Source organism: Bufo gargarizans, chromosome 7, assembly GCF_014858855.1.
Source record: "Bufo gargarizans isolate SCDJY-AF-19 chromosome 7, ASM1485885v1, whole genome shotgun sequence".
Lineage (NCBI taxonomy): Eukaryota > Metazoa > Chordata > Amphibia > Anura > Bufonidae > Bufo > Bufo gargarizans.
Window position 1 is genome coordinate 55,402,397 of NC_058086.1, and position 27,800 is coordinate 55,430,196.

Here is a 27,800-nt window from a genome sequence, read left to right on the forward strand (position 1 = left end):
GCCGCTCTACCCTCAGTAAAGATGGCCGCCTCTACCCCTCCCTTCCCCGCTGACTTGAACTGTGTTTGGTTCCAATGTGTCACATGATCATTCGCGTCCTCAGCAGGTTTGACTGCGCGCGGATTGCGTTTGGTTGCACAAGGACGCCCGGGCGGCATGTGACGGGTGAGTGTGAGGGGCCCCGTGGTTCATTCTGTTTTATACTTGCAAATGGTGTTGTAGCAAATTGACTTAGTTTGTCATCACTTTGTATGCCCCCCCCTCCCCTTGTATAGTTTGTTTAAAATTCTAAATGGGTTAAGATGTCTGCTTGCTGTGAGTGAATGGAAACTTTCCTGTTTTCATTCAGAGTTTGCTAAAATTGCAATCCGTTTTCGGCAAATTAGCCTGCTGTCAGGTATGTTTTATCAATATAGAATAGATGGGAGATTTGTGACAGACTAGTCAGCTCTGAGGAGATCTTGACAGACAAATGTATCAAACTCTGCCGCCATCTTTCTGCGGTATAAAGTTGAAAATTTGGTGTACACTCTTTTTTTTTTTTTTTTTTGCTTAAAAGATTGTTCTTAGGGGTCATTTACTGTGACTTTTTTTTTTAAGGTGGAAAGTGGTGTATAGAAAAAAAAAAAACATGAACCGCAAGCTTACAGCTTTTTAAAGTCCTTGCACCGACCTCGCTACTTACTGAAAAGCGGACATGTGGGCGGGGCCATCACCTTGTCTTATGTTAAGTCAAATGCTGGTCTTGATAAATGACCCCCATTGTGATATGATGCTGCGCTCGAGCTTCTGGCAAAGTCAGTGTGGTTATTGCGGCAGATTTATCAAATGCAACTTTGTAAAGACTCAAAAACGTCAAAGTCTCATTCCAGGACAGAGCATCGGAAAAGTGGAGTAACATCTCCAGACAAAAGTGTTATTCTTAAAGGGAACCTGTCGAGTCCCCCAAACCCCCCCCCCCCCCGACTAGAATAAGCGATGCAGAGTCCAGTTATGTAACTTTTATCTTCAGACTCACTTGCAGTGCTCCAACAAACCAGCCGTAAAATAAATCGAGAGGACTTCTCTTTGAGTCCTCTCCGTCGTGCGCCCGGAGCTCGGGAGCCCCCTCCGTCGTGCGCCCGGAGCTCGGGAGCCCCCTCCGTCGTGCGCCCCGGAGCTCGGGAGCCCCCTCCGTCGTGCGCCCGGAGCTCGGGAGCCCCCTCCGTCGTGCGCCCCGGAGCTCGGGAGCCCCCTCCGTCGTGCGCCCCGGAGCTCGGGAGCCCCCTCCGTCGTGCGCCCCGGAGCTCGGGAGCCCCCTCCGTCGTGCGCCCCGGAGCTCGGGAGCCCCCTCCGTCGTGCGCCCCGGAGCTCGGGAGCCCCCTCCGTCGTGCGCCCCGGAGCTCGGGAGCCCCCTCCGTCGTGCGCCCCGGAGCTCGGGAGCCCCCTCCGTCGTGCGCCCCGGAGCTCGGGAGCCCCCTCCGTCGTGCGCCCCGGAGCTCGGGAGCCCCCTCCGTCGTGCGCCCCGGAGCTCGGGAGCCCCCTCCGTCGGTAAAATCGGGGCATCTAAAATCCTGCCCATGGGAACGTCCCAGCTCTGCCCAAAAAATGTCCATTTATGGGTGTAGCCATGCCCATTTTCTAACTGGGACAGCCCGAATTTTCCGGGACCATCTCTGAAAATGGGCGCTTACCCGGCACAGTGCTGTCCATTGTATAGTGGTCGTGCTCGATACTGCAGCTCAGCCACATTCAAATGAATGGGGCTGAGCTGCACTTAGGCCAGGAGACTGGGCCTCTTCTAACAGCTGATCGGCAGGGGGGGGTCCCAGGCGTTGGACCCCGGCCAATATGATATTGAAGACCTAATAATATTGGGAATAGGTCATCCATATTAATTCCTGGATAACCTACTTAAAGATGTGCCAAATTTATCAAACAATGTTCTGTCTATCTGTAACTTGCTAGCTGTCACTTTAAAAAGTATTTTATTTATAAAAAGTTTTAAAAGCCATATATTTTTCTCATCTGTATCTTTGGGGACACAGGCTTGACCATGGGTATAGCTGTTGCCGCTAGGAGGCGGACACTAAGCACAAAGGTGTGAGCGCCTCCCTTCAGCTATACCCTTCCTGCAGGGACTAAGCTAATCAGTTTTAGCTTAGTGTCTGTAGGAGGCAGACCTCCCTGCGTTGCAGGTCTGCTGTTTTTTGTTTCCTTTTTTCCTTTTTTTTTCTAGTGGGAGTTTCAGGCAGTCCTTTAAAAAAACTACCTGCACTCCCACCCAGGAGATGGGAGACCAGGGGGTCACCCAAGCCCCTTGCTCCTTCCCGTTCTTCAGAAGCAAGGGAGGACCAGAGGTTCCTTAAAAACAAACAAACTGTTTCCCACCAGCGTTCGGATCACCACAGCTGTCCGCCGCAAATCCCCTCTGTTCCGGTGTAGCGTCCCTCCCCAAGGTGATCCGGCTGGAGCCAGGGGGCAGTAGACCCCGAACAGGTGAGTATAAAAAAGGGTAAAGCAATTTGGCCCCTACGTGCTCCCCCTTCCAGTACCCTCCCCAAGCTGGCTGGGCCTCCTGCTGCTCCTTGTTTGTTTAAAACATCACCGCTTCCTTATTGGCACGGCGCTAGTTCAGTGTTAATTGAGGCCCCGGCTTCTGTGCGGCGTCTTGGTTCGGCTGGGGATGCGGCCATGTGCTCCGGCTAGCGGAGGGGGATGGGCGTTGCCAGAGATGGAGGGCCGGTGTCATTTTGGGGACGGGGCTTGTGTTCTCCCCGCTCCCACTCTTCTTACAGGGCCTAACCTTCCCCTCTTCCTCATTTAGGCTCCAGGGTTGTCATTATGTCTGAGCCCAGGTCCCGAAGCAGTCGGTCCCTTCGGTGTGTCATTTTGCCTGTGCGTCATTTCGCGCATAATTTCCATCCTCTCAGTCAGACTCCCTCTGCTTTGCGTGTGCTGCTCCACCATCAAGTGGCTCGGCCCCGGACCCGTTGCTTCCTGCTGACCAGCCTATGGAAGAACCGGAATGGGTGTGTTCCCTGTCTAGGGTGGTACAGGATGTCTACAATACCAACAAGGCTATTGTGGAAATATTGGGACGTTTGTCAGAAAGGCAGTTCTCTGACCGGTCCGACTCAAAAACATCCTCCCCCAAAAGGGTGTCTGTGTCTCCCGTTTCGTCGGCCTCTCCTCCTCATACTAGAGAGTCTCACTCCGACGTGTCTTCAGTGGAAGAGGCATGCTCTGAGGAGCAGGGGGTGGTCAGATGAGGATGTTGTCTCGCCGGAGGGTCAGTCGTCCAAACGATCCTCCTTGGTGGACAATTTTATTACAGTGGTTATCGAGACGTTGCAGGTTGAGGATCCCGCACCGTCGTCTGCTTGCTCGGTTTTTCCCTTTAGAAGGTCCCGTCACTCGCACAAGTGTTTCCCCAACCACCAGGAGTTTGATTCCTCTCTCTCCAAGAATTGGAATTTCCCTGATAGACGTTTTACCTTGCCAAAGCGCCCTTTATCCTTTTCCGGAGGATTTGACTCCCTTGCAGTGCTCCAACAAACCAGCCGTAAAATCCATCGAGAGGACTTCTCTTCCTCTCCGTTGTGCGCCTGAAGCTCGGGAGTCCTCTCCCTTGTGCACCACCAGACCTATAGTCCTACTTTAGTTGGTGCGAGCGGCATCAGCTGCCTCCTGTTTGGTTCTCTTTGCCGCGACTCTTGACTTTCCTGCAGTTGGGCATGGACTTGGGGCTGGCTCTCAGCTTCCTCAAAGAGCAGGTTTCGGCTCTCCGTTCTTTTCCAGCGGAGTTTGCCGTCCATCCGTAGGGTGTCGGAGCTAGCGGCTCTCTCATGTCAGTCACCTTCAGGATAAGCCTGTGTCCCCCAATGAACGGAAGAGAAACAGATTTTACGGGAAGTACAAACATTTTTTTAAATTTTTTTATTTTTTTTTCACTTCACACATACTTGCTACTTTGCGTTATGGTCTATCACATAAAATCCCAATAAAATACATTCAAGTTTGTGGGTGTAACATGGAAAAATGTCGGAGAGTTCAACGGGTATGAATACTTTTTTTTAAGGCACTGTATATATAATATATCATGGACATGGAAAGCCTTTGTTAAATGTTTTTTTTTTTTTTTTTTCTCACATTTAAATGATTGGGGGGCAAAATAGGCCAGCTTTGTCACCTGTAATTCGGTTTCTTGATGCACAGACCTCACACGTGGAGTCTCCTTTTCCTCCGTGTCTAGGGCAGGACTCTGCGTTGAGTAGAAGATGGCTCTTCGTACCGGAGCAAAGCTGTTAATGAGCTGCGGCTTTTTACTGAGACGACCGGGGATGAGAACATTGCGTGCGGCACACAGGAGAAACTCTGCGGGTGTCACAACGAGTCACCAGACTCCCAGGACCTCAGGTAATCTCTATTTTCTAAATTGTCCTTCCATATTAAATGCCCCTACTATGGGTTTAACCGACCCAAACTCACAGCATCATAGATCCCTGTGCTCCCGTGCATTGGATAATACGTCCGTCAGATGCCCCCCCCCCCCCCCTTATTTCATGTATGACTTCAATAATTCAAGGGGTTTTATTCTGTGGATCTCCCCTTTTACTTAGAAGGTCCCCCCACCATAAGATGATTTCAGAGGAATTGCTGGTATCAATCAGATGATCATCTGCATCCGGCAAGGGCCCATTTTCTCCACAGTGACCCTGGAGGAATTTGTTATATATGATATATTGCCTAATCCTTTGTATTCAAGGGAGATAAGCCCCCTCTCCTTATTGAGCACACGTGCATATCTGGGGGGAGTCGGTCATGAGGATTACCTTTCAGCCCAATAATCATTTGGCCAACAGCAATCTAAAGTGTTTGGCCAATTTAAAGGGGTTGTCCTGTCTTGGCCTTTCATGACTGAGATGGGAATAATCCACAGTAAGTGCTGGCCTCGGAGAGCCAGAATTATGGAAATATCCGAGGAAATATTCCATAACTCCCATATTATTCACTGCTAGGGGAGTTATGGAAACTGCGGACTGCCAGACATTTCCGTGAATCTCCTTCCTCAGGCTGGCGCTTACTGTGGGTCTTTGAAAGGCCAAGATGGGACAACTTCTTCAAAGGGAACCTGTCGTGTGGAAAATGTATCTGAGCTGCAGGCAGCATGTTATAGAGCAGGAGGAGCGGAGCGGATGCATATATAGTTTTATGGGAAAATATTCAGTATAACTTGTATTTCAATTATTTTATTTTCCTGCTCATTCTGGGCTTTGAAGTCCAGGAGGCGGAGCTATCAGTGATTGACAGCCTTCCCTCTGACTGTTCATACACAGCTGTCAATCACTGATAGCTCCGCCTCCTGGACGTCACAGCCCAGAATGAGCAGGAATGTAATTGAATAAGATATAACTTACACTGATTCCTTTAAGGCCGATGCATCTGATGATGGGCTGATCATTCTGGGCGAGATGCTGAACCCAAGTAGCTCCCTCTGATGTGGACATCAGGTCACCAGATTATATAGGCTCACTTTCGTATGAATAGATCACCGCTGTAACACTTATGTGGATATTATATTTCTGTGGTTCTTTCGTATTTTTTAGATTTGAGCAGCTTTGCCTTCCGATCACACACGTGCGGCGAGTTGCGCCTGGCTCATGTGGGGCAGGAAGTGGCGTTGTGCGGATGGCTCCAGTATCATAGGTGAGGTGACGGACTGTTTTTTACCAGTTTTTAATGATCTGGGTTAGGGCTCTTTCACATGAGCGCGTTTTCCATCTGGATGCATCCGGACTGAATCCTGACTATTCATGTCAATGGGTCTGTGCACATGACCGTAGTTTTTCACGTATCATTTCTGCTTTACGTTAAAATCACAGCATTTTCTATATTGTGTGTTTTTCACACATCTCTGGCCCCATAGAAGCATTAAAAAGGCATGTAATGTGGATACAATCCGGACGGAAAAATCCCGACACTGACTGCAGTCGCAGACAAAACAGATTGAACTCGTGTGCAAAACCATCAAGTTTTCCCTGAGCCGATCCTGACACAATCCGTGTCGCTCGTGTAAGAGAGGCCTAACAGTTTAATCTCTGTTTTGCTCAATACCATGAAACAAGAACTCTGAGTAAGGGCAAACGCACACGACCAGTATGTATTTTACAGTCTGCAAAAAATACAGTCTGTGTGCGTTTCGTATTTTGCTGGCCCCTAATAGAACAGTCCTATCCTTGTACGTAATACGGACCATAATAGGACATGTTCTATTTTTTTGCAGAACGAACATACGGAGACAGAATGCACACAGCGTAACTTTTTTTTTTTTTTTTTGTGTGGACCCATTGAAATGAATGGTTCCGTATACGGTCCGCAAAAAAACCTGAACGGACACGGAAGGAAAATACATTCGTGTGTATGTGCCCTGAGGGCTTTTGCACACACACTTATTTTTTTTCCATGTCCGTTCCATTTTGTTATTTTATTGCGGACCATATGCAGAACCATTTTAATGGGGTCCCCCAAAAAACGGAAGTTATTCCGTTTCCATATGTCTGCTCCGCCAAAAAAAAAACACGTCCTATTATTGTCCTGCATCATGGACAAGGATAGGACTGTTCCGTTACACAAAATACGGAATGCACACGGACGTCATCCGTATCTTTTTGCGGACCACAAAATACACACGGTCATGTGCAGCATGAGCCTTAATAAAGTACTGACGTATTGTCTGTCGCCTCGCTGGGTTGTATTGCTTCACATGGTCTTAGTCTTGTCTATAGTTGCAGAATTATTTTATTTGTGCAAAATACCTAAACATTTGGTAATCTATTTCTTTGTCAGCTGAAGAAGACCCATGTCATCCGCTAACGGTGAGGTGACCATTGCGTCCTGTGATTGATCGCTGTCATGTCTTTGTTTTCTAGGCATGATATGTTTCTAGTACTGAGAGATTTTAATGGGCTGATCCAGGTTGTTCTTCCTGCAGATGAGGTATGTTTCGCTATTGCCATCTGCACCTCAAAAACATCTCCACAATCCACCCTAAAACTCACTATAGGTCTGATTCATTCTCTGCTTGTTTACTAATTACTCTTCCCCCTTATTAAACTCTCCCCTCTCCAGTCTATCCTGTACGCAGCTGCCAGGATCATCTCTGTCCAACCACTACACCGATCTGTGCCAGTCCGTGCACTGGTTGCCCATACACTATAAATTCAATTAAAATCACACAGCCCTCCACGGCACCCCCTACATCTTCTCCCTCATCTCTTCCCTACCCGTGCTCTACGTTCTGCCAATGAGCGAAAACTAACATCCCCCATATACCAACCTCTTCCTATACCATGTGACGTCACCGTACATCGGCCACAACATTGGTTCACACTCGCTTTGCGGTTGCAATCGTCTCTGTTGTATAAACTTGTCTTGTTAGAGTGGTCCTACAAGGCTGCAGTAATTTCATTTCAGGATCTCCGTGATCTGTCGGGGGTCCTGGCATCACGTGATGAATTTCCCTGTAGCTCCAAAACAGGGCAAATTTAAAGGGGTTATCCAAAAATAATTAAAACTTCAGCAAATGTTATAAAATAATAGTATAAAAGAAGCACTGCTTACCTTGCCAATTTCCTGCTGATTACAGCACAGACGCTTCATTGGTCTTCCTTTACAAGTGACTACCATGTGCCAAAATCTTGGCATTATGGCTGCCATCGTTGAGCAGTGATGCCCATAGCTTGACCGTCAAAGCCACCTATTGGCTGCAGTAGCCATGTGCCAATCACTTGTAAATGATGTGGTCAATATAAGTGGAGCATTTCTGTTTAAATATAGGGCTTGACTGCTTGGTACTGAAATTTCGCCAATGCCATATACTACTGGTTAATGGCATAAAAACCTGCTAAATGGTCTCTGTACTTACCTTGGCCCGCGTGGAGCTGCGTTGCCACCAGTGCTGATGGGTCCTGGTGTAAACAGGTGCCGGCATCCATAGCCTTTCTGGGATGGCACCTCTGTCATCTACTGTGCATGTGCTGAAAGCGGTCAGTACGGGTGGACATACAGGATGTTCATCGCTATCCTGGATGTAGGGCATTGCTGAAATTTAGGTACAAAGCGCCCAACCCCTTTAATACCATAATATAATGCTTTAATTTATTACATATTTATTTCTCTGCTTCTTTGATTTGTGTTACTAGGATGGTTCCCAACTAAAGGAAATGATGAATGCCGTCTCATTAGAGTCTGTGCTGTTGGTGAAGGGGACGGTCATACCCCGGCCACCTGGTCAGGAGAATTCGGTGAGATTCAGTCTGTTCAGAATAAGGGTCCATTCACACGTCCGCAATTCTGTTCCGCATTTTGCGGAACGGAATTGCGGACCCATTCATTTCTATGTGCTACCCGGATCCGGAAATGCGGACCCACACTTCCGGGTCCGCAATTTCCGATCCCGAAAAAAATAGAACATGTCCTATTCTTGTCCGCAATTAGGTATTTTCTATTAAGTACCAGCGATGTGCGGTCCGCAAAATGCGTAACGTACATTGCCGGTGTCCGCTTTTTTGCGGATCCTTGGATCCACAAAACACACACGGACGTGTGAATGAACCCTAAGTTCTACCTTTTACTCTCATGAAGACGATACCCTGAATGATGAGATCAATGTATATTAAAGGGGTTCTCCAAGCCTGGACCTAACAAGCCACTTTCAGCTAGCCTGTGGGCAGAAGACACTAGAAGTACTTGCCCTTCTATCGCTCCACTGATTTTGCAGTCCTGGCTGGGATCATATGACGGCCTGACTGGCTGTGGCCTCTTCCTCTGACATCTTGACTGATCGGGTTCCTGATCAACTGCATAATGTAGATTTACAGGAAGAAAGAGGAGCACATTTGGTCTCGGTGTCAGCTGAAGAGTCAGCAGTCAGTTGGACGGTGAAGTGATCTGGATTGTGGAATCAGCGTAGGGGTGGAAAAGTAAGTACTGCTCAAAATGTTTTCGGTCCATGGGTTATCTGGAAGAGACTTTAGGTATATGCTCGGAGAACCCCTTTAAACATGCCTATGTGCAGCTGTTTGCTGATACTGTGCTTTGTTTCAATTTCAGAAAATGGCCACAGGAGACGTCGAGGTTCAAGCCAAGGAAGTCCATGTCCTCAACACCTGCAGAAATCTGCCGTTTGAGATTAAAGACTCTGTGAAGGTGTGTTTTTTAAATAAATGTTCCCTCATACTGTACAAAATGAAATCCACGCTGATTTATTATACACATCTCAGACATTGATGGCATATTGCTAGCATATTCCTTCAATGTCAGAAAGGTGTGGGTCCCACCTCTGGTACCTACTCCAATCTTCAGAACAGGGCCCCCGAAGTGATGAAGAGAACATTGTGCATGCGCGGCCGCCTTCCTTTTCTTGCTATGGAATTTCCGAAAATAGCTGAGCTCCAGCAGTCCAATAGCAGTGAATAGCGGCATGCTCTCCATTCATCGCAATGACAGTTCTGAAAATAGCTAAGCGATCGTGCTTGGCTGTTTTCTGGAGTCCCATAGCGGTGTAGAGTGCACCGCGCAAGCAAGCACGGCCACCACTCTATTTGCTGCTATTGGACTGCGGAAATGGCCAAGCTGGAGCTTGGAAATCCTATAGCAAGGAACAGAAGGTTGGCTGCACATGCGTGGCTGTTGTATGTTCACTTCAGGGGCCCCAGTTCTAAAGTAGGACCGGGTCCCACTCCTTTGTGACATTGATGCTTGTCTGAGGTGAGCCAACCCCTTTAATCACTTGGTTGCTATTTTCAGAAATCGGAGTCTCTGAGAATGCAGTATCGCTACTTGGACATCCGCAGCGCCCAGCTTCAGTACAACCTGAGGCTGAGGTCCAGGATGGTGATGAAGATGAGGGAGTATCTGTGTAACCAGCATGGTAAGTGTCCCTCCAATCACATATAAAGTGCAGCACATTATAAAGCACAGGTTCAGTAAGATTAACATCCAGACTGTGCACTGCTCCACTGGTGAGGGACTGGGCAGGTTCTCTAAAAGGATTACAGATTTGCCAGAGACTCTGGTGTGTTTCCCACTGACAATGCCTTGAGTCACAGCTATAACAGAGGATATTGAATACTACATGGTATTTCGGTTTTTGGAAGCTGGATGACTCCTCGTGTGCAGGTGAAGTGTCTGCCCACGCTGTCAGGCTTCCTATATTAATGTTCTGGAGATCTCTGTCTGGCTCTGTACAGTGCACACTGAGCCGGATCGTTCCTCTCCATACACTGCACACAAATGCTGTTTTTGTATACCCTTGAATATTAAAGGGGTTGTCTCCTCTCATACATTGGTGGCTTATCACTAGGATATGCCTGGGAACCGCACCTATTCTAGAGCGAGGGTTCCCAAAGTGAATGAGAGCACACCGCTCTTCCTCTGCGTTCTCTCCTTTCACTTCTATGGCAGTACCGAAAATAGCCAAGCGAGCGAGCTTGGTTATTTTCAGAAGTCCCATAGAAATTAATAGCGCACTGCGCAGGAGTGGCCACCGCACCATTCACCTCTATGGTACTGCAGGAAAAAGCCAGCGATATGCCACCAATGTCTGAGGTGAGACAACCCCTTTTAAGATAAACTTTCATTCTGTCTTTCTGAGAAACCTGTTGTGAGAGAGATAATCACAAGTGTCCAATATGTAAGTGGTGATATGACCTAGACACATTGTGCATTAAAGGGGTTGTCCAGGCTGCAGATATATTGCGAGGAACACATCTTGTATGCGTCTGTGTCGTGACCTCGAGCCGGCTCACTCAACCTCAGAACTATTAGGACACGTCATCACATCAGAAGGTCAGTTTGCGACCACATCAGGATAGGTCATCCATATCGGGTTGGTGGGGGTCTGATGTCTGACATCTCCACCATTCGCCTGTTTTGGGCAGATGTGCCCCCAGACACTATAGCATGTACAGAGCCAGGAGCAGACGGCACCAATATGAGGATAGGTCACCAATATCTGTAGTCCGTACAACCCCTTTAAGCCACTTCCCAGTTTTCACACAGAATAGCAAAACCTGTTACAGAGATTATTAACCTGAAACTAGCAAATTAGCAGAGATGGGGCGTGGTTTTTTTTTTATTTTTTTTTTTTACTTGTGCCGCCAGGGTATTGAAGCAGATCTTCTGTAAACTGTGGCATTGCGGTGACTCGGTGTGGGAGTGGGTGCGACACAGGACTCTGACTACATGATCCGATTTTTCTATTTTACAACTTTTCATCTCGTGCCACCATTTAGCTGTAGTTTTGTTTATACCTTCAGGTCATGTTGAATTTGAACAGGTGCAATCCTTTTGTTCTGTCATCAGCTTAGGGTACTTTCACACTATGCTGGAAAAGGAAAACGCTAAAGTTCCGTCCTAGGGGCTCTATACCAGAGAAGAACTGATCAGGCATATCCCCATGCATTCTGAATGGAGAGCAATCCGCTCAGGATGTCTTCAGTTCAGTCTTTTTGACTGATCAGGACGGAGATAATACCGCAGTGTGCTACGGTTTTATCTCCGGCCAAAAATCCGAAAAATTTGCCTGCATTTTTTCCCCATAGGAATGTATTAGTACTGGATCCACCATTCAAAATACTGCAATGCCGAATCTGTCCTTCCAGTCTGTGCATGCGCAAACCGAAAAAAAGTGAAAAAAAAAAATGCTGGATCCGTTTTTTTTCGGATGACACCGGAAAGACGGCGCCGGCATTTCAATGTATTTGTAAGACGGATCAGGATCCTGATCAGTCTCACAAATGCAATCAGTTTGCATACGTTTTGACGGAATCCTCTGCCGCAAGTCTGAAAGTAGCCTTACTCTCATCTATCGAACTGAGCATGCATGTGTGTTGGGGAGGGATTCGGGAAGAATAGCTGGTTTTGCTGACGCTTATCTGAAGTATAAATCTCTGCTTTTGTAGAACCAAGAATTTCGGTCCATTTTTTGCGGATCCGTTGTTCCTGAAAATGTTTCCGTATGTCATCCGTTTTTTGCGGATCCGCAAAAAACGGAAACATGTATAGATTTCAATAATCAAATAAAGTTGTTTGGATTTCTTTGAAAAAAAATTGAAAAAAAAAAACAACATTTGTTATGTGTTTCCAGGAACGGATTCCGCATAAAACGGATGACATACGGAATGACATCCGAATGTCTTCCGTTTTTTGCGGATCCATTGACTTTGTATTGTACCAGGATCCGAATTTTGCGGAAAAGAATAGGACATGTCTTATATTTAAACGGACATGCGGAACGGAACAACGGAAACTGACAGCACACATTGTGCTGTCCGATTTTTTTTTTTCCAGGACCCATTGAAAATGAATGGGTCCAGATCTGGTCCTGATCTGTTCCCCAAAAAACTGAACAGATCAGGAAAGAAAAAACGGACGTGTGAATGGACCCTTAATCTGAGTATATGCTTTTGCTTTCACGCCATCATGTGTCTCTACCTGTCTTTTCGGAATTTGTACTATATATAGATTATCTACATACAGATGAATGGTGCTCGCTTTTGTCTGAGACGGGGAACATGTTGAGCCATTCATTTCAATCTTTTGTTTTAGGATTTGTGGATGTGGAGACTCCAACTCTGTTCAAGAGAACCCCTGGGGTATGTAAATGTTCTGCAGAGCTTGTGGCTGTGTGGTTAAGAGTACTCTTTCTAAATGGGTACAAACTTGCTGGATACCACGGTTCGAATCCCAGCGGCGGCTCCTTGAGTTTATAACATATCTGGAAGCTGAACTATTCCTTGTGTGCAGATGAAGTGTCTGCCCACGTCATCAGGCTTCCTATAATAATGTCCTGGCGATCTCTGTCTGACTCTGTACAGTGCACAGTGCCAGATCGTTCCTCTCCATACACTCCGCATAGAATGATTCTTTTTGTATGCTTTAGGCCTCTTGCACGCGAACGTTGTGTGCCCGTGGCCGTATTGCACGGTCCGCAATGCACGGGCACGACCCGTGTGCACTTCGCATCACGGATGCGGACTCATTAACTTGAATGTGTCCTCAATCAATGAGATGCAGAACGGAAGCACGGATCGGAACCCCACGAGTGCTTCAGAGAACTACAGAGTGGTGTTTCTGTCCATGCCTCCGCACGTCAAAAAAATAGAACTTGTCAAGTTGAATGGGTCTCGATCCTTCCCGGCCGCCGCAAATTGCGGTCCCCAATGCACGGAATGGATGCACAACGTTCGTGTGCAAGAGGCCTTATAATGAGCAGTAAACATCCAGTTCTGTACGTAGCCAGACCAAATGGCTTAAAGGGCATCTGTCAGCAGTTTTGTACCTATGACACTGGCTGACCTGTTACATGTGCACTTGGCAGCTGAAGGCATCTGTGTTGGTCCCATGTTCATATGTGCCCGCATTGCTGAGAAAAGTGTTGCGTGATGTTTTCACTGCTTGGCCCTGTCAAAGTGCAGAGGGTGCAGCAGTTCCAGAGAGAGCAGAGCCTCTGGGTGTAACGGCAACGCCCCCATTGCTCCTAGAGGCTCATTTGCATATATTAAAACATCATTTTTCTCAGCAATGCGGGCACATATGAACATGGGACCAACACAATGTCTTCAGCTGCCAAGTGCACATGTAACAGGTCAGCCAGTGTCATAGGTACAAAACTGCTGACAGATGCCCTCCAAATCTTGATAAAAGGATGATGTGATGTAAATAAGTTTCATTAGTTCATTTATCAGATATGAATTCCTTTTTTTTTTTTTTTTTTTTTTTTTTTTTTATCGAAATTGTAGCATATGCTGCTATTATAGCTGGAAATGATACACATGAGGCAATACAAAAGAGTAATGAGGGATATACCAGTATTGATCGAATGTATTGTAATGTTCACAAGATGCTGAAAGTGTTCTCCAAATTAGGTTAGAATTCTGCTTATTGAATTTCTCTAGTGGTTACAATTTTAATGTCGCGTATATGTCATGCATTATGTTTGTTTTTAGGGTGCCAAGGAATTTTTGGTTCCTACACAAGAGCCTGGCAAATTTTACTCGTTACCCCAGAGTCCCCAGCAATTCAAGCAGCTTCTTATGGTTGGTGGCTTGGACAGGTAATGTGAAGATGGTGTTTGTTTCTGTGCATGACCAGAAAATGGTAATTAAAACTTGCGCACACTCCAAAATCGTGGTCCAGGTGACGTGGTCCGTGCAGGGCGCAGAAGTGCGGTAGCGACAGCATTGACTCACAGAGCCAGAATCGAGCAGGTAAGGCTGAGTTCACACTTCAGTTATTTGGATCAGTTATTTTTGGCTCACAATATCTGATGGAAATAACTGAAGTGTGAACTCAGCCTAAGTATACTTCCCTTCACAGGTCCAGCGGGGTAGGGATGGAATAAAAAAAATAAAAAAAAATTGTTTACAACCCCTTTATTGCAGGTAGATCCCCAGTTTCAACTCCTTTTTAAAGAAGTGATCACTACTTACTCATGCTGGGATCTGTTTACTTGGCTGCAGCGGTGATGTGACGTCACGTTGACAACTTTTGACAGCTTCAGCCAATCACTAGCTTCCGCAGTGCACTGAAGAGGCCAGCGATTGGCTGCAGCGGTCATTTGTTGTCGACGTGAGGTTACTCCTGCAGCTGGTTAGTGAAATAAAAAACCTATAGTCACAGCCATGTCACATACTTTATTAAATGATATTACACCCTGATTTTCTGTGAAAGGAGGGCGGTAACAAAAAGTGTCTGTCACTCTGAAGGATTCGTCCTGTCCTGCATTACAAAAACAATGGGCAATATTTCATTTTCCCTGTGGTGGCGCTGTGGGGGATATTGAACATTTACCGCTCATCGTCAAGGTAGACTGTTAACTATTAGGGACTGTCCAAAATCATAAATTTTTATTAGTTTTATCTGCACATATTAAAGAAAGTAGAAGCATCTTTCAATAAAGGTACAACAAGAAGCAATTCTCAATATATCTAACGTTACTTGTAAATTTGTATACATTGTCTGGTTGCATACAATCCCCCTACCTGAACCCAAAATATCTCACTCCCCCCCAACCCCTCATTCTGATATCAGCTGCACTTTTACCCCAAAACATTATTCGAGAGGTCAGGCTTTAGTATTGCTATGTGATAACCCACTCCTGTGCCGCCACGCCACCCCCCCTCATCTATGAAATTGATGTGATCATATGAGTGAAATCAATGGCGCAGATGCAAAAAAACTGTGCTTATGTATTTGTAGATACTTCCAAGTAGCCCGTTGCTATCGAGATGAAGGGTCGAGACCAGACCGACAACCGGAATTCACACAGGTATATCATACAAGGCATCACTCGCATCCTCATCCGGGACAGTCAGGGCTCGTTCACACGAACTTATTTTGTGTTCCGTATACGGGCCGTTTTCTGCTTTCCGCATATGGAACCAATCATTTCAATGGGTCCGCACTCTGTGTGCTGTCCGCATCCGTTGCTCCGTTCTGTGGCCTCGCAAAAATGATGAGTCCTGTCCTATTCTTGTCTGTTTTGCGGACAAGAATATGCATTTCTATAATGGGCCTCCTGTTCGGTTCCTCAAATTGTGGAAGGCACACGGGCGGCATCCGTCGTGTGAACGATCCCTCAGGGACATGAATAGCGTTCATTTGCCCCCTGGCATTCCTTCTGTCTAATGACTGTTGACCAAAAGTGGGAGGAATGAGGCCGCGCTGACAGTTGTCAGAACAGTAGGATTGGGCATATCAAATAAAACATGCCTGATCCTCATTTTCTGACATCTGTCACCGGTGGAGAGGCAGCGGACTGCTATATTTGCCTCTGCTTACATAAAGGTTAAAGGGGTTTTCCAAGATTATTATTATTTTTTTACTGATGACCTACCTCTGGATAGGTCATCAGTATGTGACCGTTGGGGGTCAGACACCCGGGACCCCTGCTGATCAGGTGTTTGAGAAGGCACCAGTGTTCCTGTGAGCACCGCGGCCTTCTACAGCTTTTCCTAGGCCAATGATGACACCATCATCAGTCACGTGTCCTAGGCCCAGCTCAGTCACGTGGGGGCTGAACACAATACCAAGTACAGCCGCTATACAGTGTACGGCGTTGTACTTGGTAAGCTGCGAGAAGATCACGGCGCTCACAAGAGCACTGGTGCCTTCTCAAGCAGCTGATCGGCGGGAGTGCTGGGTGTTGGACCCCCTCATCAGTATTAAAATTCTCAGAAAACCCTTTTAAAGGGGTTGTTCAGATCTGATCCCGGACATGCCCATATTTTCACCCAGGCAGCCCCTCTGATGACATGCCCTGATGCGCTCCCTTGCCCTGCGCTGAATCACGCAGGGCAAGGGCTTTTTTTATTTACAATAATACACCGCCCAGCACGTCACCGGCCCTGATGAGCCTGCTAAACGGCTAGGGCAGCGCTAAAGCCCGCCCATCAGTGCTGGTGACGTCACCGGGCTCACTGCTGGGTGGAAGCCTCCGCCTGGCAGCCCAGAGGAGAGCCCAGTATGTCACCTGAACTCCTAAAAATGCCTTTGCCCTGCGCGATTCATCGCAGGGCAAAGGAGAGCATCGGAGCATGAAATGCTCCAATGCTCTTGTCAGGAGGGCTGCCTGGGTGAAATTCTGGGTATGTCCAGATTAATTTCTGAACCCGGACAACCCTATTAAGTCTGTTCATAACAGAAGCCATGATGTGCCAAATCGGCTGTATGATAGATCCAGGCTGCTCTGAACGGACATCATTCGCTTGAATGGGTTTCGTCATGGTTTCTGTCCTTCTGATATTACTGTGCGTATGGGTAGTATTAACTCAGTAATATGATTTTCCTGGAAGCCCATCCTCTTAATATTTCTATCCCTAGGTTGATATTGAAATGTCCTTTGTGGACCAGCTGGGCATCCAGAGGCTGGTAGAGGGCTTATTGCAGTACTCTTGGCCTGAAGAGAAGGGAACCCTACCTGATCCATTCCCCACCATGACATACGCTGAGGCCATGAGCAGCTATGGAGTAGATAAGCCGGACACTCGCTTCCAAATGAAGGTATGCCATGTGTAACGGATCACCTGGCACCCCGACTGAGTACCTCCGTTGCTAGATGCTCCTAGTTCTTTCCGAGGACTCCAAGCACTCCACTTGACACCGTACGCACTGCAGACCCCACAACCCGCCGCAGCTTGGTTGGGGTCTCACCGTCCTCCACCCACGCTGGACCTACGACAAGGCTCCAGGCTCCAGTGGGTGAACCTCTCCTACAGCCAGAGAGCAGGAACAGCTCTTACAAGAGCTAGTAGTTATGCCAGGGGAGTATAGCAAATCTTCAGCGTATAGCAATCCCCCAGTTTTGATCAGTTATCCAAACACCAGTCTCAACATGATGAAGGTTAAAACAGGAACACTTTATTGAGGGCTACCCGCCCGTATTTATGCAGGTCCCCATCTGGTGGACACGCCCCTAGGGGACCAGAATGGAGACTGCGACACACAGAACAGATACAACACATCCCCACAATGCATCATGGTTTCCTCCTCTCTGCCCCAGAGACAACCGAGGAATAATCCAATTATCTCTCAGGACAAAGGGGAGATCGCCAATACACATGTGGGGACAACAGGACAGAAATCACAATTTAAACACACAATGTCACACCCTCCCAGCAAACACAGACATTTAACATATTCCCAGATAGCTCAAGTCTGAGTGCATATCATTAGGCGAATGGCACTCAGAATACACGAATACAATTAAACTAGCCATCTGGGTGCCCTCACATAACAAAATACAATTCCAAAGACAGATTTAAAGGGGTTGTCCCACTTTGCTTTTTTAATCTTACCAGCAGTAGATGTCCTGATAACTTCCTGGTTCGGCTCCTGTAGTTGAGTGAAGGCCGGCCACGCCTCCTCATGACTCGCCCTGAGAGCTCAGTCCTTGCGTGCTCGTTCATGTGGATGAGTCATATGTGCCGTATGTGAGGTCCCCCCCCGTCCCCCCCAAGTATAATAAACATTGAGTGCGCCCCTCCCCCCCAGTATAATATACATTGAGTGCGGCCACCCCCCCAGTATAATATACATTGAGTGCGGCCACCCCCCCCCCCCCAGTATAATATACATTGAGTGCGGCCACCCCCCCCCCCCCAGTATAATATACATTGAGTGCGGCCACCCCCCCCCCCCCCCAGTATAATATACCTTGAGTGCGGCCACCCCCCCCAGTATAATATACATTGAGTGCGGCCACACCCCCCCCCCAGTATAATATACATTGAGTGCGCCCCTCTCCCCCCAGTATAATATACATTGAGTGCGGCCACCCCCCCCCCAGTATAATATACATTGAGTGCGCCCCTCCCCCCCCAGTATAATATACATTGAGTGCGCCCCTCCCCCCCTAGTATAATATACATTGAGTGCGCCCCTCCCCCCCTAGTATAATATACATTGAGTGTGCCCACCCCCCCCCCAGTATAATATACATTGAGTGCGGCCACCCCCCCAGTATAATATACATTGAGTGCGCCCCCCCCCCAGTATAATATACATTGAGTGCGCCCCTCCCCCCTAGTATAATATACATTGAGTGCGCCCACCCCCCCCCCCAGTATAATATACATTGAGTGCGCCCACCCCCCCCCCCAGTATAATATACATTGAGTGCGCCCCCCCCCCAGTATAATATACATTGAGTGCGGCCACCCCCCCCCCCCAGTATAATATACATTGAGTGCGGCCACCCCCCCCCCCCAGTATAATATACATTGAGTGCGGCCACCCCCCCCCCCCCCCAGTATAATAAACATTGGTGGCGCAGTGGGAAGTGCCAATGAGGGTTAAAAAAAAATTAACTCGCCTCCACCTATTGATCGCGCAGCTGCCGATCTCCTGTTCTTGCTGCGCACTGCGCCACCAATGTTAATACAAATGCAGGAGGTGGGTGCCGGAGTGAAATAGCCGGCACCCGACCTCTATGATAGGGGGCTGCGATCAGCGGCAGTTAACCCCTAAGGTCCCGCTCCCTGTCATAGAGGTCGGGTGCCGGCTATTTGATTCCGGCACCCGCCTGCTGTATTTGCGCATGCGCGGGCGTGCGCGTACTTGTAGGAATGGAGAGGCGGCCCGAGTACTTGTTCAGCTGTTGTGCGCAGGCGCGGCACAGCGATGCGGCCGGACGAAAGAGGCCGTATCCATGGGATACAGAAAACAACAAAGGAATCGCTTTACATGATTTTTTGAATGAAAGGTAGCTTTTGGATAATAACATGGATAGGAAGATATGTTGTGTGGGGGTAAATAGATTACATAAAACCTATTTTATGAAGTGGGACAACCCCTTTAAGCTGTGCGGCCGGCCTGTCTTCTTTAAAGTCAGTATGGGCCATAATCCTGAGGCAGGAGGCTGGCAACCAGCCCCCTCCAAAACACCGTGGCGAGGTTGGTTTCGTCACACCATGTATCCTACTGGTTTCTTCTTGTCTTTGGTATTTCCAAGAGCTGTGTACATATGGAACCATCGTGATAGTGCATACTTTATGGTCCACAGATACCTTTAGCATAGCTTTGTGTAGTGCACAGATGTCACCCAAGAAGAGCCATTCTAGTTCACATGGACATGACCTGCACAATGTCTGGAAGATAACTGTGGTCACGTAGGGACGAGGGTCAGCTATATCCTAGTCTACTGACTGTTACTTATGTCATCAGATCATGGATGTGACGGCGCAGATGAGGACCTTGTCTCTGGGATTTGTACAAGAAGCTCTCAGTAAATCCCATGGATGTGTGAAAGCCATAAGAGTCCCTGAGGGAGCGGTGAGTAAAACCAGATTGGTAACTCAAATTTTATTTTATATTTTTATACATTTCCTGCTTCTTCTGTGTCACTTTTGACCTCACGTGTGCTGTGGATTTTGTAGTGTAAGAGCTCCACCTGGCATTCGCCACTTGTGTAGTCCTTCTGGGAAGGTTGTGTAGGGAGCTCTTTAGCAGCAGCACCTTGTTATACAGGAGGATTCTTCAGGCAGTGATGCTGAGCATTCTTGCTGTCCAGCAGGGCTCTCTGAGGATGTCCTTTTAGAAGCTGAGCACAACCGTCAGCACCCCTGAAGGACCCCAGGCTGCCATTGCGCCAGGGTGGTACTGATTGGAGGACAGAGGAAGCCACCACCCTGTAACTTCTCAGATGCTATTCACCACAACATCTGGGGGAGGGACAATCGATCCCAACCGCTGTGGGCAGGTTTCAGCCATGTAGTGCAGCTGACACCCACCTGAGCGCCCCATTTTTAATTGCAGTGTTCTGTCAATTCCATAGACATGCTTGACCACCTCTGTATTCAACCTCCTCGCTACGGCCGTGTAATGAGGAGAAATGAGGGTCTTGAGACCTGTTTTGTGGTTATTGTTAGGGCCCCCAATGATCATACATATCATCTATCCTGAGCATTGTGGGGGGGGGGGGGAGAATCACTGATAACACCTCCCCATGTACAGCTATCTCTGTATACGCACTTACACAGAGAATGCTATCCATCACTGATAACACTTCCCCTCTGTACAGCTATCAGTAACTGACAAAGAATAAAACAATAAATTCCACGGCACTCTCAAAAAGTAAATAAGAGTGTTCTTTAATCACCAGACAGCGACATTTCAGTCCTCTTACTGGGACCTTTCTCAAGCAGTGGCCCAGTAAGAGGTCTGAAACGTCGCTGTCTGGTGATTAAAGAACACTCTCTTTTTGGGAGTGCCGTGGAATTTTTTTGTTTTATTCTTTGGATGTTTGCTTGCTTCTGCAGGCACCTCGTTACATTTATTCTGCAGTGCTGCTCACAACATTTGGAATTTCAGTAACTTACAGCTATACACACTTACACAGAGAATGCTATCAATCACTGATAACACCTCCCCTGTGTACAGCTATCCGTGACTGACAGCTATCCCTGTATATACACTTACACAAAGAATGCTATCAATCACTGATAACACCTCCCCATGTGGAACTATAGGTGACTGAAGCTATCTCTGTATACACATTTACACAGAGAATACTATCAATCACTGATAACACCTCCCCTGTGTACAGCTATCCGTGACTGACAGCTATCCCTGTATATACACTTACACAAAGAATGCTATCAATCACTGATAACACCTCCCCATGTGGAACTATAGGTGACTGAAGCTATCTCTGTATACACATTTACACAGAGAATACTATCAATCACTGATAACACCTCCCCTGTGTACAGCTATCAGTGACTGACAGCTATCTCTGTATATACACTTGCACAGAGAATGCCATCGATCACTGATAACACCTCCCCGTGTGTAGCTTATGTAAAAAATGGCAGAGAAATAAATAAATTTATAAATGACAATTTTCCTGTATCTTTTCCCACAAAACGATCTCTCACAGTTCTACTTTCACACTTTGTACGTGGTTTCCACCTTTTATGTATTAGTCTCTGTATCTTGCTCTTGACAGATTTATCTAAAGGGGAGAGCACTGGATTCAATATTGCAACTGATCAGGAACCAGTATAACCAGGTACAGTATATGGAAGGGGGCCATGGACTATACAAAGCTGAAATCTTCTTGGAGACCAGTAAAACCTTTTACAAAGTGTCCTTAGACCAGTTTCATGCACAAGAGATGTTTGTTGTCTTTTTTTTAAAGTGGTTATCGGGGACCTTGCTGATCAGCTGTTGGGCCTCAGTGCTCTGTGAACATCATGGCCTCCTCCTAGGCCAGTGACGTCTTTTTCACCAGTCACATGGTCTCGGTGCTGCTCATTCCCATTCAAGCGAATAGACCTGAGCTGCATTACCATGCACAGCCACTATAAAATGTATGGCGCTGTGCTTGGTAAACTGTTAGGAGTTCAAGTGAGCACAGCAGCCTCTTCAAGCAGCTGATTGTCCTGATGTTGAGGACTTATCCTGGGGGATAGGCCATTAATATCAAATTCCCGCAGAACCCCTTTTAAGTTTTGTTTTTATTTTAGGGATGAGCTTATTGTGTACCATTAAATGTATAGTTAGCTCCCCTTGCAGAGGATATATTTCTTTTCCTCGTGTACACTCATCAGAGTATTATATATTGATTACAGGACATCATGGCTGTTATAGTTAGAGCTGATGGATCCTGGAAATCTCCTCTTGGGAAGAATCTCAGTGAAGAATTGCAGAAGGCTCTTGCAGGAACTACTGGGGCAAAGGCTGAAGATCTCCTCCTGCTGGCGGCGGGGCCACATGACACAGCTGTGAGTGCCGCCTCTGTATTGCTGACTGTTCTGCAGCTCCATGATAAACATGGGGGGAGATTTATCAAGACTGGCGTTCCCATATGCCAGTCTTGATTGCCCTGCGCTGGAGTAAGATGCGCCTAATTTATTAAGAGGCAAATGCCTCTTAATAAATTAGTTGCCTCTTTGGCCCTCAGTGCATTAGGGGCTGGCGCAGACTTGATCTATAAACTACGGCAGTTTTTGGTTATAAGTTACAGTAAATCTGGTGTTCGTGCGAAGCCACTTCGGAAAAGTGGTGAGAAGCTAAAAAAGTTGCAAATAGGGCGTGCACCATAATTTTGTGACTTTTAGTGGCATAAGTCCATTAGTAAATGTCCCCCATTGTGTTATATTGTTTGCTAAGTTAGTTGTCCGGCATTTAAAGATGTTGTCCCAGTTCTAGATATTGATGATCTATTCTTAGGGTAGGTCATCAATATCAGATCGGTGGGGACTGACACTTAGCGAGCCTCACCATCAAGTGCCGAAAATGACAGAGGATGAAGCGGGAAGCGCCGTCCACCATGTAGTGGCTGTGCCGGGGTTACTGCTGCTCAGCTTCCATTCATCTCGACCATCGTCTGTCTTGTTTCCGGCACCCGTGGCTGATCGGTGGGAGTGCTAGGTGTTTAAACCCCCACCGATCTGATATTGATGGCCGATCTTAACGACAGGTCAGCAGTATGTAGAAGCCTGACAACCCCTTTAGTTTCCTATTAGGACATTTGTAGCTACAGAAGGACAACAGAAAAAGGTAGTAGACTATGTGTCACGTCTATTATTTGTCTCCCATAGTGCACTGCTTTAGGCAAGCTACGCCTTGAACTGGCCTCAAAGCTAGAAGAATGTGGGGTACCACTCTGTGACCCCAATACCTACCACTTCTTGTGGGTTGTTGACTTTCCGCTCTTTCTCCCTAAAGAAGAGAACCCGGAGGAGCTGGAATCTGCTCACCATCCATTCACCGCTCCTCACCCAGATGACATGGAGCTTCTGTACACAGACCCAACGAAGGTAAAACTGCATGCCTGTGACCCCAGCAGGAGGCATAGAAGCCGAGGAGTTCTGCTGGTCTGGAGATAGGTCTTCTCTAGTCTGTTGCCCTCTGACATGTTATGTGCTTCAGGTTCGCAGCCAGCACTATGACCTGGTCCTAAATGGAAATGAAGTTGGAGGTGGCTCAATTCGTATTCACAACTCAGAACTTCAACGTCGGGTTCTTCAAGAGGTTTTAAAGGTCAGAGAGCTTTTTACTGCTTAACTACACAACTGTTTTAACCCTTTAACAGCCACATTAAAATTGAAAAAAGTCTCCAAATTTTTTTGTCTGAAGTGAATGTAGTAGGTGCACATCGTGGGGGACACAAGTGCTTTTTAACCCCTTAGTGACATGACTCATTTTAGCCTTAAAGACCAGAAACATTTTTTCGCCTTATGTTTTACGGTGGCCATAACGCTTTAGTTTTTTTCTTAGATTTAGCCGTATCTAGTTAAAATTTATTTTTGGGGATTTTTTTTTTTTTTTCTGGCTTTCCCTGTTGTGGTACAAATAAGATTATAGCTTTATTCTGTGAGAAACTACTATTATGATGTCGCCACATTATTATTATTATTATTATTATTATTAGGGTCCATTCACACGTCAGTATTTTTCTATATCCCGAATTGCGGTCCGTTTTTTGCGGATCCGTTGTTCCTGAAAAAGTCATCCGTTTTTTGCGGATCCATTTACTTTGTATTGTACCAGGATCCGATTTTGCGGATAATAATAATAGGACAAGTTTTATATTTTTTCGGACATGCGGAACGGAACAACGGAAACGGACAGCACACATTGTGCTGTCCGATTTATTATTATTTATTTTTTTCAGGACCCATTGAAAATGAATGGGTACGCAACTGGTCCAGATCTGTTCCGCAAAAAACAGAACAGATCAGGAAAGAAACAGACGTGTGAATGGACCCTAATTATTATTTATTATTATTATTATATATATTTTTTTTTCTCTCCCTGCAAGCTGTCGGCTTCCCCATTGCATCCCCCCCTCCTCCAGGCTGTCTGAGATCACAACCAGCTGAAGGGGGGGGGGGGGGGGGAGCTTGTTTGAAAGCTGACAATCTAAGTTTTAAAGTAAGACCAGATTTACAGCATTATCAACCACATTGGGAGATATAGCTGTTAGAAATTGAGTCGGGAGTGAAAGCATCTGAAACCTGTTATCACTCCTGAGCTGATTTCCAAGGGTACCTTCACTCGTGGCCGCATGTGAAGGCACTGTTAAAACCAGGGTATTTAAGATACACTCTGGTGGTCCAAATCAATGTACCCCCCCCCCCCCAGGGGTTAATATCCACGCGTGGCTGAGAGACTAGACACTGACACAGAAGTTGGTCAAAGCAATCTCTAACTTTAATTACATGGGGGTAAGCGTATATACATCTTCAGAAGAGGGCAGTCCTCACTGAGGCTAAAACATTGTTTCATTGGTCAAAAAGGAAGAAGAGATAAGAGAGAGGAGATAGCACCCTGGCTTCTGCGCACTGGGTCCTACTTTGGAATGTGAACTAATGTAAACATCTGGTTACCATCGCCATTTTGTAATGGAGTTTATTCTAACAAGAATACTGCCTACGTCATATGTGACACTTCAAAGAGGTGCTTCTCTATAGGCAGTGAATAATATATAGATATCATCAAGCCATATGATTGGCTTACGCATTCCACCACACTCTATGGGACACCTGTAGAAAGATGAGAAATCGGACACTTCCCACAGCACAGCTCTTTGCCCCCCTCTTTCTCCAGTCTTGAAACAAAGAGGGGGGTGGGTGGGCACTTAGAAGTAGAAAAAGTTAACTCATTACAATCTTAGATATACAAAATATAGAATAAAATTCACACATCTTTAACAGCACCCTAACAGCATTATTTCTAACCAGCTATATCTGGTCTTGTTTTAACGCTTAGACTTTCAGGCTCTAGCTGCTACTGATCCCAAGATATGAGGGGTTAAAGCAGCCGTCACCCTGCTTCCCAAGCTGTATTCTGAACTGTTAAGTCAGTTTTCTCAAAGTCAGGCAAAACTATTAAAAGGTTAATATTACAATATAGTTATGAATGTACAACCTTTTTAGAGAATGTGGCATTTAAGATCATCCTCACCTTTTCCAGTTTGAGAAAATGTAGGTCTAGATGTGCTTTATATAGATAAAACATATCAACTATTAATATATTTGACTTCCTGTTTGACGAGGGTCACATGGGCGCTTCCGCCAATAACTGGCCACAGCCATGATGTGTTGCGGCACGGAGGGCACATAACCGCTGTGGCCAGTCGGTGGGAGCAGGTAACTTTACTCTGCAGGTCTGGCTAAAAGACCCCTGAAGGTGGACAACCTCTTTAACAAAGGTACAGCAATGTCCAGATGGCAGTACTGGCCCCGGTACCTGCACTTGAGGCTTGTGTTTAACACAGAAGATAGTTTCCTGTGTTTGCACGTGACCAGTGCTCTGTACCAAGGGGGTTGTCAGGCTTATGAGGCTGGTTTAGCTACTGAAATATCTGTCACGGCCTATGCACAGACATAGACTGGCGTCGCCTTTGAAATGAGCCATTCAGCCTGTCCCTACAGTAAATGATGTCTTATGTCGAGCACAAGCCGGGAGAAGAGCTCCTGGGACCTGCACTGATATCTGAAAATCGGGCCACCTTTATTTATTAGTAATCTGCTCCTTTTTAAGACATAAACAATTTTTTTTATTTTTTTTTGAGCTTGAAAACCCCTTTTAAGAATCTCATTACCTTACAGCGTCTTCATGTAGTAGATCTTGTAGTTCCATGTTTTACTTCACATTTATTTATTTTTTCTTCATATATTCCAGTATTAATAATTACTTTGTTATTACTCCGGTATGTATCAAACATTATAAAGGGGTGATAAAAAATAAATAAAAAAAGCTGGTGACACAATCTGTCTGCTTCTGCAGGAGGACGTGAATCTTCTGTCACACCTTCTAGAAGCCCTGGAGTCTGGAGCGCCCCCTCATGGTGGGATTGCTTTGGGTAAGTTTGTGCAGTTCATTTTACTTTTGAAAGTAGGCAAATAAAATGGAGTTTGGGAGCCTCCGCTAAATAATATTGAATCCAAATAGTCAATCTTTATGTAAATTGGTTCTTTATTTACCCCATAGGGCATTTCTAGTTGTAGTGTGGGTTTCCATAGAGCGACTGCAACCCTGTCCCACCCATGGGGACCAACGGCTGCACGAATATGCAGGTTAATGGATGTGTGCTTTCCGAATCCTTATGTCCGTTTCGCAAAACGATAGAACATGTCCGAAAAATGTGGACCCATTTGAAGTTTGTGGGTCTGCAAAAAAAAATAAAAATGCTGTTGCAACACGGATTGTGACTGTATTTTGCAAATAACTTAAAGGGGTTGTCCGAGTTATTTTTTTATTCTTTCTATGTTCCTAACTAAGCAAATGTAATAGCTTTCCAATTAACTCACTTTATCTCCAGTGGCTGGTTTCTCAGATTTCAGAGGGTCACATGACCTGTGATGTCAGATTCTCTCCCTGCTCTTATAAAGGTAGTTTACAAGCCTGTAAACGAGAGGTCACTGTGCTGGCCACGCCCCCTTCACTGCCGTCTACTCTTTGCTAGGATACGTAACCCCTTCAGCTGCACAGCTCTGCAGGCAGGGACAATTCTTGGCCCTGGAGCTGATCTACTACAGAGAGCATTACACAAGAAGGTAGGGGGAAGATCCTGTGTGTATTAGCAGTGTCATTATACAGCTGGGACTTGTAGTCCTACACATACAACATGCTGCAGAGTCTCCCAGCAGGCAGACATGTCACTCAGGGCAGCACTTGTATCCACTCCCTTAGCAGTGTCATTATACAGCTGGGACATGTAGTCCTCCACATACAACATGCTGCAGAGTCTTCCAGCAGACAGACATGTCACTCAGGGCAGCTCTTGTATTCACTCCCTTAGCAGTGCAGGGGGAGGGGAAGAGATTGTTCTTATTGCAGGTAAACAAAGAACCAGGGAAACTAGGAAAAATATATATATATATATATATATATTTTTTTTTTTTTTGCATAAAACTTGCTTAGCTCAGTTATATATCAGATTTTCAGTGCTATATTATTTTTTTTCATAACTCGGACAACCCCTTTAATTTGCGGACTGCAAAACGGATATAGGGTGTGCATGTGGCCTTAAATTGTGATTGGAACATACACCAATGAGCTGTGACATTAAGACCACCTGCCTAATATTGTGTAAGTCACCCTTAGGGCTCATGCACATGACTATGTATTTTGCAGAATGGAACAGCTGACCCCTGATAGGACAGTCCTATCCTCAGCCATAATGCGGACAATAATAGAACATGTTCCATTTTTTTATTTTTTTTGCGGAACGGACATACGGAAAAGGAATGCACACCGAGTACCTTCTATTTATGTTTTTGCTGACCCACTGAACGCAGAAAGAG

General features: G+C 46.3%; 1 protein-coding gene and 2 non-coding genes across 4 annotated transcripts in view; all 3 read left to right on the forward strand.

Moving 5' to 3' along the window:
* The first annotated feature begins 102 nt into the window (after positions 1 to 102).
* DARS2 (aspartyl-tRNA synthetase 2, mitochondrial) overlaps positions 103 to 27,800 on the forward strand; it is a 28,961-nt gene continuing 1,263 nt past the window's right edge. Inside the window, exons 1-17 of one of the 2 annotated variants that reach the window (XM_044301052.1) lie at positions 103 to 165; positions 4,235 to 4,398; positions 5,589 to 5,688; positions 6,912 to 6,978; positions 8,184 to 8,285; positions 9,094 to 9,189; positions 9,790 to 9,913; positions 12,592 to 12,638; positions 13,992 to 14,098; positions 15,244 to 15,313; positions 16,867 to 17,046; positions 19,708 to 19,815; positions 21,491 to 21,553; positions 22,116 to 22,268; positions 23,088 to 23,306; positions 23,419 to 23,529; positions 26,281 to 26,356. In XM_044301052.1, the coding sequence (XP_044156987.1) occupies positions 4,260 to 4,398; positions 5,589 to 5,688; positions 6,912 to 6,978; positions 8,184 to 8,285; positions 9,094 to 9,189; positions 9,790 to 9,913; positions 12,592 to 12,638; positions 13,992 to 14,098; positions 15,244 to 15,313; positions 16,867 to 17,046; positions 19,708 to 19,815; positions 21,491 to 21,553; positions 22,116 to 22,268; positions 23,088 to 23,306; positions 23,419 to 23,529; positions 26,281 to 26,356 (1,762 nt within the window). In that variant the 5' untranslated portion in view covers positions 103 to 165; positions 4,235 to 4,259. The remainder of the gene's footprint in view (positions 166 to 4,234; positions 4,399 to 5,588; positions 5,689 to 6,911; positions 6,979 to 8,183; positions 8,286 to 9,093; positions 9,190 to 9,789; positions 9,914 to 12,591; positions 12,639 to 13,991; positions 14,099 to 15,243; positions 15,314 to 16,866; positions 17,047 to 19,707; positions 19,816 to 21,490; positions 21,554 to 22,115; positions 22,269 to 23,087; positions 23,307 to 23,418; positions 23,530 to 26,280; positions 26,357 to 27,800) is intronic. The other variant, XM_044301053.1, reaches the window with a different exon arrangement.
* Positions 10,132 to 10,267, forward strand: LOC122944287. Its single transcript, XR_006390965.1, has one exon.
* Positions 12,760 to 12,893, forward strand: LOC122944289. The gene has a single exon (XR_006390967.1).